General features: G+C 42.3%; 1 protein-coding gene across 3 annotated transcripts in view; it reads right to left on the bottom strand.

Annotated features, from left to right (window-relative positions):
* stxbp1b (syntaxin binding protein 1b) overlaps nucleotides 1-15,292 on the bottom strand; it is a 36,414-nt gene extending 21,122 nt beyond the window's left edge. The window contains exons 1-6 of one of the 3 annotated variants that reach the window (XM_063897362.1): nucleotides 15,210-15,292; nucleotides 8,691-8,740; nucleotides 8,489-8,570; nucleotides 6,122-6,198; nucleotides 5,638-5,716; nucleotides 4,175-4,278 (exon numbers count right to left, since the gene is read on the bottom strand). In XM_063897362.1, the coding sequence (XP_063753432.1) occupies nucleotides 4,175-4,278; nucleotides 5,638-5,716; nucleotides 6,122-6,198; nucleotides 8,489-8,570; nucleotides 8,691-8,740; nucleotides 15,210-15,246 (429 nt within the window). In that variant the 5' untranslated portion in view covers nucleotides 15,247-15,292. Of the gene's footprint in view, nucleotides 1-4,174; nucleotides 4,279-5,637; nucleotides 5,717-6,121; nucleotides 6,199-8,488; nucleotides 8,571-8,690; nucleotides 8,741-11,147; nucleotides 11,235-13,311; nucleotides 13,450-15,209 lie in introns of those variants that run through there. The other 2 variants (XM_063897364.1, XM_063897363.1) reach the window with 2 other exon arrangements.
* Nucleotides 15,293-16,005: the final 713 nt, after the last annotated feature.

The following is a 16,005-nucleotide window of genomic DNA, read 5'->3' as shown; positions in this document are numbered from 1 at the left end:
GTCAGTGGATCATACATAGTAAGACTTTGAACCTGCATGACTCTGATGTCAGCCAGGTCAGTCCAGAGATAGGTCTGGGTGATGCTTAGGGTGAGCTCTCGATGGATGAGAGAGGATAGCTGGGCTCCTGTCAATGCTGCAAAGAGCTCCAACCTTGGCATCTACTGCTGGCGCTTCAGGGCCATCCTAGACCTTGCCATAACAAATGAAACGTGGACTTTGTCACCAACCTTCGTTACGAGGTAAGGTACACAACCATATGCTTGTTCGGAGGCATCACAGAAGACGTGCAGAATGTAGTCTGTGGCTTCAGTTGCAGCCTCCAGTGGCGTGTAGGTTCGTGGCAGGGTGATGTCTGCCAGCTTGGGGAGTTCCCTCTCCCAGCTGGACCAAGCCTGAACGATGTTAAGAGGAAGGTTCGGGTTGTCCCAGCTCCTCTACTTTGCCCACAACTTCTTAACAAGCACTTTGGCCCTCGTAGTGTAGGGAATGATGACTCCGAGAGGGTCATATTGCCGGGCAAGCACCTTGTATATGTGGTACATAGTGGGAGTCGCGCTCTCCATCGGCCTCGACCGGTAGCCAAGTCGATCAGTTGGACAGTGCCACAGCAAGCCCAGAGCTGGCTCTTGAGGGTCAGCACTCTTTTCTGCTAGCCATAGCTCCATACTCTCTGACCGAGCGGTGGAGGGTAGATGGGAGACAACAGCATGGATATTGCTCGCCCACTGCTGTATCTCAAAACCCCCTTAGGCTAGACATTGACGCATCTTGTTCACAAGGAGCTTGGCAGATTCAGGTGTTGAAAGGCTCTGAAGGCAATTGTCCACGTAGAACGACTGCTCTATTGACTGCAGGATGTCCTCATTTCCCTCTGCGTGGTCTTTGATGTGCTTTTGCAGTACAAACGTTGCGCAGCAGGGGCTGCATGTTGTGCCGAATGGCAAGACATGCCATTGGTACACATCAGGTTTTTCCTCCCTCTGCAGGTTTCTCCAGACAAACCTCAGCAGTGGCCGGTGCTCAGGCAGGAGAGGAACTTGATGGAACATTGCTTGTTTGTCCCCACTGATGGCAACAGCATACTGTCGGAATCGCAGGAGTACACCGAGAAGGGATGGTCCAAGTGTTGGACCAGGGACGAGTTGTTCATTAAGGGAGAGACCACAGTTGGTGCAGGAACAGTCGAAGACCAGACAATCCTTGCCATTGTGATGAACGAGGTGATGGGGGATGAACCAGGATTCGTGGGACTCATCCACTTCTTCTGTAGAGAGCTTGGTAACACACCCTGCATCGATGAGTTTTTGGATCTCCGCTTTGTAGGCTTTGGCCCTAGCTGGATCTTTAATGAGTCTGCGCTCTGTGCTGCGAAGCACAGGCATAATTGAGTCAATAGTGGCCTTTAAGGGTAGATCGTTCCTGATGCAGGGAAGAAGTGTAGCACACCTCGGTGTGTTGCCAGCCTTCACCCTCACAGTGCGGGCTTCCAGGATACTCACTGCTTCCTGGTCCAATCGGAAACGTACTGCTAGCTTTTTCACTCTTGAAGGGGAGCACATCAAGCTCCCAGAGACATTCAACATGTTGGTAGAGGTCATCTGCTGCTGGCTTGACAGATGTGAAGTAGCATGAAGTAGACTGAGATGTTAGCCCATCTGGACCCTGAAGTCCCCAGTCGAGTGCTGTATTGATGGCTGAGGGTCCACCTTTGGGGCCGACCCTGACTGGCTCTCTGGATGGGATCAGATGGGTGCAATCTGTGCCAATTAGCAGTAGCGGATTAACCTTACTGAAGTTTCGCAGCGGAAGCCCCTTCAAGTGGCGAAAACGCTTCTGGAGTGCTGTCACAGTGTAGGACTGCTCTGATAGGCCTATCTGACCCGCTGTGAAGGCACCAGTAATGAGATTCTGCTTATCAGGCTGTCAGAGAGGCCAAGTAGAAGCCAACAAACTCACCAGTGAGGCTGGCCACATCTTTCAAGGTTTCAAGGTTTTATTGGTCATATGCACAGCATATACAACGTATATGTTGGCAATGAAAATCTTATATCCCATGCTCCTCCAACAACTCAACATACATGGTGCAAATAAGATAAATAAAATAGTGCAAAAAGAGAGAAGAATATTTACAATAACAACAATAAAGATTTGAGGATGTGAAATATATACATATGTGGAATACATTGAAAGTATTTAAATACTTTACACTGTTGAATGAGGAGGTATGAACAGATGCATATATTATGTATAACAGATGTATATGGCAGATATGTATAATATATAGATATGTGTACTAGATCTTGGCGGATTGTCTGTAAGAAGAGAGACTCGGCTTCCCCTTTGAATTCCAATTGCTGAACTGCAGCTGTTCAGCTCCATCGTCCAGAATCGCGTAGGTGTTTAGCGACTTAACCCCCTGGCTGATGATGACTGGCACCACCTTGAGTTAGACCTTCCTTCCTTGCTTGGAGTTGGAGAGCGCAGCACGATTCTTTGGCGTGATGAGGTAAACACCTGGACTTGGCTTAGCAGCACAATTGAGAACTCTGAGGTGGATTTCCTGGCACTCACTGCATGCTTTCTTCAAGTTACAAGCATCCTGCCTGTGGTTGGTACAGCCGCAGTTACGGCAATATTTGCCGTCCAGGTTGTACGGGTTTAGGCTGTTTGTGTTGAGGCGACCTTGAACCTGAAGATGCTCCACAAAGCCGTCCCTTGAATGCATAGGGAGCTTGCTAAGGAGCTGATCAACATGGCCGGTCGACATCACTTCCATCCCGTTGGGTCCCTCCACCAACGTCAACATACCTACTAATAGGTCCACGCATCGTGCAAAGCTTTGGAATGCTTCGTATCTCCAGCTTTGAGGTCAGGAGAGTTCAGTATTGTTGCAATCTCGCTCTGTACGAGCTGGTGTGGCTGTCCATATTGGCGTTAAAATGCCTGCATGGCGGCAGTGTAGGGCTGGGCGTAATGCCCGCAGAACTGGGCTATTAGCTGGGCCTCATCCAGCACTAGTTGTTCCATGAGAACACAGTAGGCTACTTGTAATGCCCATAAGTTCAGAGTGGTTACTGAGTAAGTCGTCCAGTACCATCTTCAGGTCAGTAAATTCTGTCGCTGTCTTCCTCCATGAGCTCCAATTGTAGCTGCTGCTATTTCCTGTGCATCCATGGCACTGTCGTGGGTGAAGCTATCTGGCTCGAAGGACCAATATTGGGGAATCTAATAGTGTTGTGTTTGTGCCGTAGCCGTTTCATTCAAAACAGCAGTCCGGTTAAAGAGACGACACTGGACGGGAAATAGTCTTTTCACTCTATTTTGTGCTTGTTTCAATACAGATGATTTTTCTTCATGAATGCATTTTGTATAGTGTCAATATAACCGCATATAACGAAAAACGGCAAAAAAGTCCTGCAGACATCTAAACCAGATCGAGGACCTCGGAGCTGCGTTACTTAGCTGTCCCTAAATGTGCCTGACTAAAAAGGGTAAATAATATTATGGAAGAACAAGGAGAATTTACAACACTAACATTTGGGCTTGAAAATGGATAAGCTAAAAATAATGTATATATTATAAATATATATAATTATATAGTATAAATATTGACCACCAGAGACTTTTGTCCTTCAAACTGGTATCCAAACGCTGACATAAAGAGACACTTCCACACACACTCAAATAATACATGTGTGCACCCATCTGCTACTGACTGTGTCACATGACAGCACTCTGGGCTATCTCCTGTCACACATCTGATCTGGGCTCCCATTGGCTGCAAAGTATGAGCATTGGTTATGTCATCCAATGAGCTAAAGGGGGGGGGGGGGGGGGGGGGGACAACAGAGGATTGAAGCCAAAGCTGCTGATCCTCTGTAGCACTGCCCCCCCCCCCATTGTAAATCTGCCATCACCTTTATATTTCAATCTCGTCAATCTTTCAAGTTGTCAAGCTACTAGGGAAACAGAAAGGTGACACTGGATTTCTTTTGCTGAAGAAAGACTTCATGTTACATCTGTTTAGGTTGAAAGAAGGGATGCTGTTCCCTCAATATCCAAAATGATAACTCAATAATTCACATATGTTTTTGAAATGGCTATAATCAAAAAATGATGAATGATCAGATAAACATATGTAGCCTTATCCAAAAGTCTAGACGATGTGTACCTGAGACTCGTAGGGCAGAAAGGCGACGTGGATCTCAGTCAAGGCCTTCATGGCTTTGGAGGCGCGGGATTTGGTCAGCAGCCCAAACAGAATGTCTGGGATCGCTGGAGAGCAAGACAGAAAAACATAACAGGTAGGAAAATGGTATATCAATCGTGAATATTTCAACTTTATTACATTAAAATTCATACAGTTGATCAGTATTGATTTATGAAATACAATTGTTCACAGTTTGAGTACTACACAACTTGTACAATTATTTATAAAGTCTTCTGTGCGCTGGAGAAAAACCTTATGATGTCATTAGTTCTTTTCATTTGGTCTCAGAGGCAGTGGTTGTAGGCCTGCTGTTCAAAGTGGGACATGGGGTTGTAAGAACATGCAAAGTCGCAAAAGTAAAATCTCGTAAAAACAAGAAGTGTTTCAGTGAGACCTGACCCAGGACCCCAGTGCTTTAACATGAAAAGCCCACTAAGCGAGGCTTTGTATGAACATTGGGGAGACGACAATGGTACAAGGTACAAATACTTCTACCAGGAATGTGTGCTTACACAGATGTCAGTGGGTAGTACAGAGAATTGTTGGATGACGTTGCATTGCTGTAAAAGTTGAACATTTGCTGTATATATATCAAGGAGGCGAGGAGGCGCACGTTCGAGAAATTAGGAAGGGCTAGACAGGAAGTAAACACCAACAAGAACACGGTATGGGCTCTACAGTTTTCAAGGACTTGTTAGCGGAACAGAAACTGGGAACAGACTTGGACAGTTACAGAAAACCTCTATCGGTGCTGTCATTCCTTTTAAATGAAATACTCAGTAAAAAAAATTCAATTCAAAAAGGGAGTCGTTAGTCTGTTTAGTATGTGAGCGTGTAATAAGCTCAATGATCACCCTGTCGGGGTTCTTTTTTCAATCATGACCGCCTCGCTGCACGTTATCCCTTATACAGTTTGCAGCCTGCTCTACTTCACTCTCTATCTTTTTAAGTATGTTGGATTTAGGAAAGATTTCCACTTTCCACATTTTCAGATAGTGTGCAAAATTGTAGACTTGTCTAATCCAATGACAAAGTCGACGAAGAAAGGGACATAACTGCCAAAAATATCATGATGATGCAGTATTCTACCTATAAGAACACGTTGCTGTGTGCATGTGTGTCTGTGGATAGATTGTTTAACTGCCATAATGGCCTCACCCTGCAACTACAATATCAATTGTACGGATGTGTGGTTAACATCAAAATAAAGGTTGACCTGTAGGATGGGCATGTACCAAGCTTTGGGGGTTGGGGCAATTGGATGGTTTCTACTTTAAGATTGGATCAGGCACAAGCCGCTCCTGACAGGAACTGGATTAGGGTATTTCAACAAAAAAAATATAAATGTTCAAGGAGTCACTTTCACTATATCAAATATATCTCTATAAATGTGTATGTTGTTGCTGAGGAATGGATGTACTCACTGTCGGTGAAGAAGACGTGAGCCCCTCGGTATCGTGGAGACTGCGGGTCTCTGAAGTCATCGATCAGACCCTCAACAGACTGACAGCAGAACAGGGCTTTAGTTTAGAAGTTATTCATTCTGTTCAAAAGATAGTGAAATGAAAAAGCCCAGAGTGCTTCTTACTTTATCTTCATGCAGAACTATAGCAATATATGCCTGCCAGGCAAGATGTTGGTTCTAAAACACTGTATCGTAAGATACTATGTGCAGATATGTTTTTGTTTTCAAAAACACTTGTCTGAATATGAACATCAGTTTTAAAAGAACAAAAATGTAAATCTTCATAAACCACACTAACCATAAAACCAACTGGAACTGCATTTTGAACTTTTCCGTTGTCAGTTGCTTGACAAAATAACAAAAGACTGGAGGATGAATGAGTTGCTGACAGAATGTCTACAGTTAACTCCTGAGGAACCTGTGTGAGGAGCTGTGGCACGTACCTCATCTGAGGGGGTGATCAGGTAGATGGCCTCCATGCTGGGGAGAGGCTCACGCCGCTTGCCTATATCTTCTACAACTGGAGAGGAGGGGCAAACAATAATCAATATTCATCATCAGAAAGGGAACCAGGCCTTCAAGCAAGTCCTTCGAAAAAACTACTGCCTTTTCAGTCACGCACAGAGGAACAGACGAGCTGTTGATTTACAGCGAGGGTGACCAGATGAGATTGGCTGAAATTCGGGACGGTGTTTGGATGACGTCATGGGGGGGGGGGGGGGGGGTACAGGCTGGGGGGCTTGGTGTCCGCGGCGCACGGCGGCCTATTAAGCGACATAGACTGTACACACAATAATGTTATCTAAATTCATGACTGGCTGCAGGACGACTCAACCTCTACGGACATATTTAATGGTTTATCAGCAATAACTACTCAAGATTCTGATTTAGTATAATTTCGGGACAATTAGGGCTGGATTCGGGATTCAGGACAACAGCTTAGATTTCGGGACGTTTGGTCACCCTACTTACAGCAAACATTTAACCAGTGATAACAAGATCCTCACATGTATCTTCCTCATGTCATGTCAGTGATGGACAGCATGCACCGAGTAACCGAGAGCTCAGTGCTGCGACGAACAGCAGCATAGAGCACCTGAACTCATTAGTGCGGCTGCATGGGATCTTTATTTCTGATAGACATGTAATACTTTACATTATAACACATGCAAATCAGGATGCATATTTATATTATCAACCTACATATAATTTTGGTTTGCAATAGAAATATAATGACTTTTGAGATAAACATTTTGGGTTAGCACAATGAGCAGGGCTTAACCCTTAGGAGTCGATGGTCTCGCCGGTGTGATCAGATCACGTGTTCATGTTCATACTGGCGCTGCATAAAACCAACAGTCCGGACAACATTGCCGGCTGCTTGTGTCGAAAGTACTGGCTTGAAACTCTATGCCAGTCTTTGTTTCATCCAAATTGACCCAGTAAAAACGGAGATGCGATGGTTTCAAGTTTATACAATAATATTGTTTTCAAGCGCTCAAAAGTTTGAAAAATGGTAGCGCATATTTTAATCTCTTCGCCGTATTTTATCATGTTACAGAGCGGAAAAAGACGCTGGAAACTCTAGACCCTGCTCAACAGGATGCATTTACCAAGGAGGGGGAGGGGTATTTATGTAAACGGAGCTATACGAAGCCAGACGAAGCAAGACGATGAGACACGTAGAGACACGGCGGGAGCCGAAGAGAGACGGCGGGAGATTGAGACAGGCGAAGATAGACGAAGAGAGACGGCTGGAAACGAAGAGAGACAGCGATTGCAGAAAAGTGACAGACAAACATTGAGAATTATATAGTTAAATAGATGTACAGTTTTGAAGATACAATACCTTACAATACTCTGTGTCATGGTGGACAGAACTTTGAGTAATGAGTGAAACACGTCTATGGATGCACCTGCTATTTGTTCATAAAATGTGTATATAGGTTCATGATACCTCAATCAAACTTTTACATTATCATAGTGAAAATATATATATTTCCAGCTTTCAAAATGTTTGGTTGTGCATGTTTGTGTTACCCATATGAAAAATAACATAATTTTAAAATACGTTTTTTGTGTGATTTTGGGTCCAAAATGTTCATATAGTATGTCAAAATGAAAAAAATAACTATCAGGTTATATAGGTGAGGTTCTCTTTAAAAAAAAATATATATATATATATATATATATATATATATATACCAAACATTGACATGCTAAACATTTCTTAATGGGATTTAGTAAGACAAAAAAAAAAAGTAGCTTGAAAACGGCCAAATTAGCCCAAAGACTCCAAAGGGTTAATAAATTGCACTTCTCATTGCGGCTGCACCTCACATATTACTAATCAGAGTTGTGACATTGTGATAGCCATTTCATCCAACATTATAACCATTAAATCGTACCATTATTGGTCGGTGTGTTTCTGCACAATGAGACACGTCGTGAGCCTTTGAGCATAGCAATGCTAACGCCCTCCTGACGAGCTAGTTCTGCAGTCTACTAAATTCACATGAGATGAGATATCAAATCTTCAGCCTCTGAATTTAAAACAAGCTATTCCTTTAAATCAACACTTAAAAATCACATGAAACGTGTTTGAAAAGCCATTGTGAGCAATTCAACACAGTTCCTCCATCCATAATTACTTAAATTAAACCATCTAGAAATGACGCATCTACCCTATAGTGCCTGTAAACAGATCCTTCCAGCTGACCTCAATTCATTTATCCTGCATAACATATGGCTAAAGTTATTTCAAAGCCGCACCTGTACAGTAGTGAGGTGAGGGGCCGGGTTGAACTTACTTGTGATTCCCTCGGACATGATGTCTGTCATCTTACAGCACGAGGAGATCATTCTCATGCTCAGCCTGTCCACCACTAGCACCTGCAGCACAGGGACACAGCAGGGGGCTTAAAAATCATTCTCTTTTACATCTTATGCATATCAAGTGTGAAGATCGTAGGGGAATGACGCCATATTTAATCACTGCAACAGGACCGTTACCTTCCATTTTCCTTTTTCTCTTGCCTTCTTGATGACATCATTCATTATCTCTGTAAAGAAGGAAAAAGTCATTATAGTCAAGACCTCAACATAAAACCTGGACTTCACATACTATTGTCAACTCTGATTGTCAATGGCAAAATGCTAATTTGATCTCAGGCTTGTGGTGAGCTGTGATAAAGCATAGTATAACCATGATGATCATCTTTTATCGTGCTTTTATTGAGTCAATGTCATGGTTTGGTAACCTGACTTTCAGGAGCAAAAACTGTCTCAGTCAGATTATAAATTGGTTCAGCAAAACCTGAGAACCTGTACCTCAGGCAGTTAAAGCAGTTATCCGATGACGATGACTCTCACCGTCTGCACTCAGAATTGAAGCTTCTTCCTTCAGGCCAGAGGTACATTTAGTAGTCCCAAAGAATAGAACCAAGCGGTATAAAAATAGCTTTATCCCAGCAGCTACTGTACAAATGAACAAATCCTAGCAGCGTCACACAGATTCATTTGCTTATGTATGAATTTTGAATGTCCATGTTTGTACAAGAGTTTTCTTTTTAAATGTCTCGAGATTTGACGGAGCAGGGTGTACTGTTATTAGAGATGTGTGTGTTGTCTGTGTTCGTTTATAGAGTGTGTCAGGATGGATCCCTTGTCTTTATATCTGCAAACTAAGTCTACCTACGGGTACAAATAAATAACCTGAACCTATGGCGAATGACTTTGAGAATTTTTAGTAGTTATGTCCAAGAGAAATGCCAACATGTTGATTTACTTCTGCTTCTACCAGATTTCCTGCCACAGATATGACATGTCTCAAACTGCACTGTACTGCCCAGATCTGATGGCACAGGCAGTATCAGCAAGGGCTTATGGGAGAGAGCCCAAAGAGAGACAGAAAGAGAGAATGAAAAACAACAATATAAAATTAATAACAACAACAACAACAATAATAATAATAATAATGAAATGTAATAAGCTGTTCCACACAGTTTCAAGATATTTGGTGATGTGATTGATGTGGGGTCTGCATCGTGGGGCCCCTGTAAAAGACCCATTGTCAGAGCCGGTTCCCCCTGGCTCAGCACCACCTCCATCCGTTTAATTTATTTATCTGGCCATCAGCCGTACTCTTATCTTACATTTGAACTTGAATGGCACAGCATGAAGTTACAGTATAGCCTTGTTCTCTGTTGCAGCTGCAGGATTCAAACTAGGAATAAAACTCTGCTCCCCTCCCTAGGAATAGCCGGCAAAAAGACTTGAAACTAAGTAAATTTGTTCTCTGCCTGATTTCAGAATGTTTGTGGGTGCAATGGCAAACAGATCAGTTGGTACGCTGCTGTGCATATCAATGTATTCTTCTTGTTCTTTGTGTTGGTTATTGTAGTCTGTATCTTTTTATGCTGCGCTCTCCCTCATAAAAGAGAAGGTTGATGTCGAAGGGTCTTACCTAGATAAATATGGGTTGAATAAAAAAGTATTTTGCAGGTATTGTTAGCAGAATTAACGATAAAGCAAATGCTCAATCCAATTCTAGGAACAGAACTTCCTTCAGCATTTAAACATTTTTGGCAAATATGACTGATACACCGTATGTTTTCAGTACTAAGCAATAGGTTGGTGGGAAATCATTTATTTTGTAGGATTCACTATGGATTCATGTCCAATATGATATATTTACTGTATATTGTTTCACTTTATGATGGCACACTGCAAAGGAAGCTGGAATTATTATTTTCTAGATGAAGTTTATCGAAAAATACAGCTCCGGAAAAAATTAAGACAAATAAGGTTTGTCTTTGAGTTAAATAACTTTTTTTTTTAGTATTCTATAAACTACTGACAACATTTCTCTGTGTTGGAATTCAACAGACACTGCAATGGCTGATATATATGTAGAAATTGAGATTTAAGAATAATGTGGAGTGGTCTGTACATTTTTTCCAGAGCTGTATATTGTCCTACTTTTAAAAGTGATACAAATATTAGAAAGACAAGCACACAATGTCACAACACCCTGATCGAATCCCTCTGCAGGAGTCAGGTTATATCTGCGCAGCTGCAGCAGGAAAACAGAGGGACAACGTGATCCCTTATCACCACGGTAACACAATTAAACCATATACTCTTTGATATGATAAATAATAGCGTGTTATTCATGTCTATTTGCGTCTAGATCACGATTCTTGGCTGCCCCTGTTGCCGTGGCACTGCCCCATATTATTACTTAGGGGTGGCACCTAGAAGATTATCACATGGACTGGCTATGTTGTACATTTATTGTTTTTTTAAATACACGCACAACAATCTGCTTCACATCAGTCCATCCTTGGAGGGTGTGACGACTCACACTGTTACCCTAGATGTAACTGTCATGTGTGAAATTTGGCTGTATGAAAAAAATGTCATTGATTGATTGATTGATATTAGAGTCAAAATGACATTTAGGAACACCTGGAAGATGCTGATGCATGAATCACACTGATGAGACAGAATCCAATATTCGACTTGTGAAGAAAGGGGTGAGTATCTGTCCTCTGTCAGACGGACATGAAGGGACGCTGCAATCACTGCTCTAATCTGCCAATCCTCCCAATCCTCTTACCGTCCTCCATCCCAGCTATTCCTGTTTCTGTGTCCACACACACACACACACACACACACACACACACACACACACACACACACACACACACACACACACACACACACACACACACACACACACACACACACACACACACACACACACACACACACACACACACACACAGTGTGTGACAGACATAAGGGCAGATGGAGCAGAATGTATTTTACCCTTCTCATGTTTGGGAGTTTAGGCTACATTTTGCATACATTACATGTTGTAGTAGGAAAACATCCAACATACACATGAAGGTGTTAATTTGTTTGTAAATAAGCACATGTTTTTATTAATATATTGCCTCATTTTCACATCTACATATATAACGTTTCAGAAAACTTGGCATACAAAAAGGTTTCGTGGTGTTATCTTTCAGTTATTCATTTTTTTACTTTTCACCTGTGGTGTCTCCAGGATTACCACAAATGCTTCCATTGGGGTGCATCAGATGTTTGTGTCTGCTGTCTGAGGGGGGGCTGGAGGCAAGGAGGGGGAGAGGCCAGGTGAAGCAGACAAGAATAGGAGGAGGTGTGTGTGAAAGAATGGGACACCACCGTACCAGAAGCTTTACGGTGGGACAAACAACAACCGGCTGTAATAATCCAGATGCAAAGTTTGATTTAGACATTTGAAAAAATAACTAATTTATTTCTACCGCTGTAATACTAGAGAGAGTCAGAGGTGTGGAACAGGTTAGCATTCACAAACCTTATGTAATGTCTCTCAGAAAACCATCCCTAATGGATCTCAAGATGCTGCTCGCAAAGCCCAGACCCATGCCGACATGTGCGCCTCGGATGGTCCTACCTCACAGGTTGGGATGTCTGTCTTCCAATATTGGTGTTTCCATAAAGAGGATATATCACAAGAAACTCACTTGTGATTGTTCAATTACATCCTGGTATCTAGAGAATGCAGCTAATGGAAACCAAACCAAGGCTCTGAGCCCCAGCAGGGAGCTGAAAGGTACTGATAACTCATGTGGTTAGTCACTGCAGTAACTCAAAAACACTTTGAGTATCAATAGTTTCCCCTCTCCTCTAAACTTCCCAACAGATACCCAGTAGGTTACTTACACAAATACTTTGGGTATAAGTAATTCTCAAAAATTCCAAATTGCTAGCCTGCTCCTTTGTTCCACTGTATTTTAGCAACTGGTTGATTTTATGCGTTGAATTATACGACACCATAATGGAAAATGAATGACGTGGTAAATGCCGGGTTGTATTATGAAGTACAATACTCAGTAGCTCAGTGAGGGCTTCAGATGCTCAATGATTCAAATCCCTGCAGAGACAAAAAATGTTTTATGTTGTGAACTGGTACCTGGTTAAGTGACAGTTCACCTCCTGGTACTTCCTAGATGCCCTTGAGCAAGACACCAAACCCCCCAGCTGCACCATTTAGCAAAGCTATGGAAGCCCCTTCACTCTCACCTCTCCACCAATGCATGCTTTTTTGCATGTGTGTATGTTCGGCCTAATGTGTATATCATGCATGTGTGTGTTTGAGCTGTAACCAGGGTTGGAAAGTAACGGTGTAAAATGTACTGTACTTTAGTGCATTTTTAAAGGATGTACTTTACAATGTGTGCAGAATTATTAGGCAAGTGAGTATTTTGACCATATCATCATTTGTATGCATATTTTCCAACTCCAAGCTGTATAAACTTGAATGTGTGTTAGATTTGAACAGATCAGGTGATGTGTATTTATGTAATGAGGGAGGGTGTGGCCTAAGGAGATCAACCCCCTATATCAAGGTGTGCGTAATTATTAGGCAGCTTCTTTCCCTCAGGTAAAATGGGCCAAAGAGAGATTTAACAGACTCTGAAATGACACACATTGTAAAAAGTATTTCAGAGGGATGCAGCTCTCTTTAACTTCTTTGCCAAAGATCTGAGAAGAATCAAACATTAAGCTACCAGGAGGCCGTTATCCTCCACTGCTGTCATATTCCAGAACTGCGACCTACCTGGAGTGCCCAGATGGACGAGATGTTCAGAGCTCAGAGACAGGGCCGAGGTAAGGACAGCTGAAACCAGACCACCACTGAGCACGACACATCAAGACTGGGCCAAGAAATATCTGAAGACAGATCTGTCAAAGGTTTCATGGACTGATGAGAGGAGGGTGACTCCTGATGGAACAGATGGATGGGCCCAGGGCTGGATCAGCTCCACTTCCACCAGCAAGGTGGAGGTGGGGTTCTGGTGTGGGCTGGTATTATTGAAGAGGAGCTAGATGGACCTTTTGTGGTTGAAGATGGACCCAAAATCAATTCCTGAACCTACTGACACTTTTAAGAAGACCCTTCCTTCCCTCAGTGGTACAGGAAGAAGTCTGCATCTTTAAGAAGACCAGGATGAAAGAATAAGAACATGGCCCCCTTCCTCACCTGACCTAAACCCTACTGAGAATGTGTGGGCCCTTCTTAAGCGGAGATTTAGGGTGAAGGGAGACTCCTCTCTGAACAGAGTCTGGGAGGCTGTGGTTGGTGGTCCACAGATCCAGAACTGACAGACTCCAGGAACTGAAGGCTTGGGACTGTCAGTGAAGAGAAGGGAGGCTATGTTGGTATCTGGTCTTTTTTTAAATGTCAGAAATGTTTATTTGTACATGTTGAGTTCATTATTCTCACTTTAACAGGGGAAATTAAACAAGTGAGATGGGAACTGTTTTTTCCTTTAGTTGCGTAATAATTCTGCTCACTAATAGTTGCCTAATAATAGTGCTCATAGATATTCTCCTAAGAAAGCCAAAACCTCACTTTCACTTTCTTAAATATTCATGTTACGTTCATCAACATTTGGATTGACTGAGGGCTCTGTAGTTGTTCCATAATAAAATTAATCCTCAAAAATAGAATTTACAAAGTTATGCTACTTCATTAAAATTTGGAAGCAAATATTGTAGTTTTTACTCACTGCATTTATTTGACAAGATTTGTTACTTAGTACTTTTGGAGTTTCATATTATAAACACAAAAATTAAATAGACAAATGAAATGCAATGTGCTATAACGGATAGAGACACCTGGCAGCATAAAAAAACCCAACCCTGTAACAGATATTCCTACATTGTAGTATTATGTTTATTTTCTATTATTACTTAAGTACAACATCTGAATACTTCCACCTCTGGCTGTAACTGGGTGTAAACAGAGTGAAACCTGGAGTCAGCCTTCTGAGTTATTCAATTATTTTAAAGCCATTAGCTATTTTAAGGCAACCCACATGAAGGTACCACTTCATCTAACACACGTTTACTCCCGAGACCATGACCTGGAGCCCTGCGTCATCACAATGACTACATGATGTGTGGTAATGACCAGCGCATACTGATGGTAGAACAGCAGAAACACGCACTTGCTCAGCGGACAGTGAGGCTCTCCTCTCTGAATGATGTCAGAGCACTTAATCCGCAGCCACAGATTAGTGAGGCCGGATTTACACCAAATCCTGACTGTGCTCTATAACCGACGTTATATACAGCAATAAAGGCTCAAAAAGCAATGTAAACTCCACTCAGTCTGCCAAAACAGACCGAAATATTTGTGTGTGAATCCATTTTACATTCTGAGGGGGAGACAGGCAAGCATGGCTCGGATGTGTCCGTGCGTCCATGCGCATTGAACTACCCAAAATAAAAACCAGTTGAGCATATATGCATCGCTTTACATTACCACCAACAATCAGAAAGAATCATAAAGCAAGCTGCCTTATTCATCAAACCCTCATGTTTGTGAAGGGTTTAGCCCGTCATTCACTACTTTAAATGCTTTTAAAATAACGACCAACAAAACAGCTATGGAGTATATGCCAACCTTTCAGTAGAAAAGTACAAATATACTTATAAATATAATAAACTCACTTTCTCCGACAATGGCTTTTAGACCTAGTGGTGCCATGATGCTGCGCGTCCAGATCTCCACAGCGTACTGATCAGCCAATGCAGCTGCTGTCAAGCTCTGCATAATGAGCCACGCACATCCGTTCCGATTATTCCAAAATAAAAGCCTTGTGTGAGTAGTGGCAGTGGGCTTTTGGTTAAAATACTTAACAAACTGGTTATTAAATGGACATCTGTATGTTTCACCATCAGTGTTGAAATGACATACTGTATATCCCCTGGGGCAAATCATCTGAAGTCCCTCCCTGTCAACATCAGCTGAGCAGACGGCTCACAGCATCCACTGTAAACACATTTCAGCAACCGGTTGCTTCAGAATGGTCCCAAAAGTTTAAACACACAGAGGGGAAATTTAAATTCTGTATCGGTTGTCTAACCATCACTCAATGTTCTCTGTGGAGAATCTGTGGAGTGATGAGGCCCGAGCCTAGACGACAAACTCAAACTAGCCTATATGCTGCCTCTAATAAACATATCAAAGAAACACGTGAGCTGTCTGACTGAACGTGCATAGTTGTATTACTTTTATTGTATAAAACTTTGAAAGAAAGCCTTTTTTGCTTAGCTTTACATTTGGAATAAAAATGGGGCTCTATATCTTACAATGGACTATTGTTATCAGCTTCTGTTTTGAAAACAATATCTCAAATCCAGAAACCCGGTGCCTGCTGACTAGTTCTTACCTGATTTCAGAACACATTTAAAATGAAAGGAAAAAGAAAGGGCAAATTGAGGGAAATAAACACATTTAATCAGT

The sequence above is a fragment of the Eleginops maclovinus genome, chromosome 12, assembly GCF_036324505.1.
Source record: "Eleginops maclovinus isolate JMC-PN-2008 ecotype Puerto Natales chromosome 12, JC_Emac_rtc_rv5, whole genome shotgun sequence".
Taxonomy (NCBI): Eukaryota; Metazoa; Chordata; class Actinopteri; order Perciformes; family Eleginopidae; genus Eleginops; species Eleginops maclovinus.
Note: the sequence above shows the minus strand (reverse complement) of the source record. Positions and strands in the feature narration are given on the sequence as shown.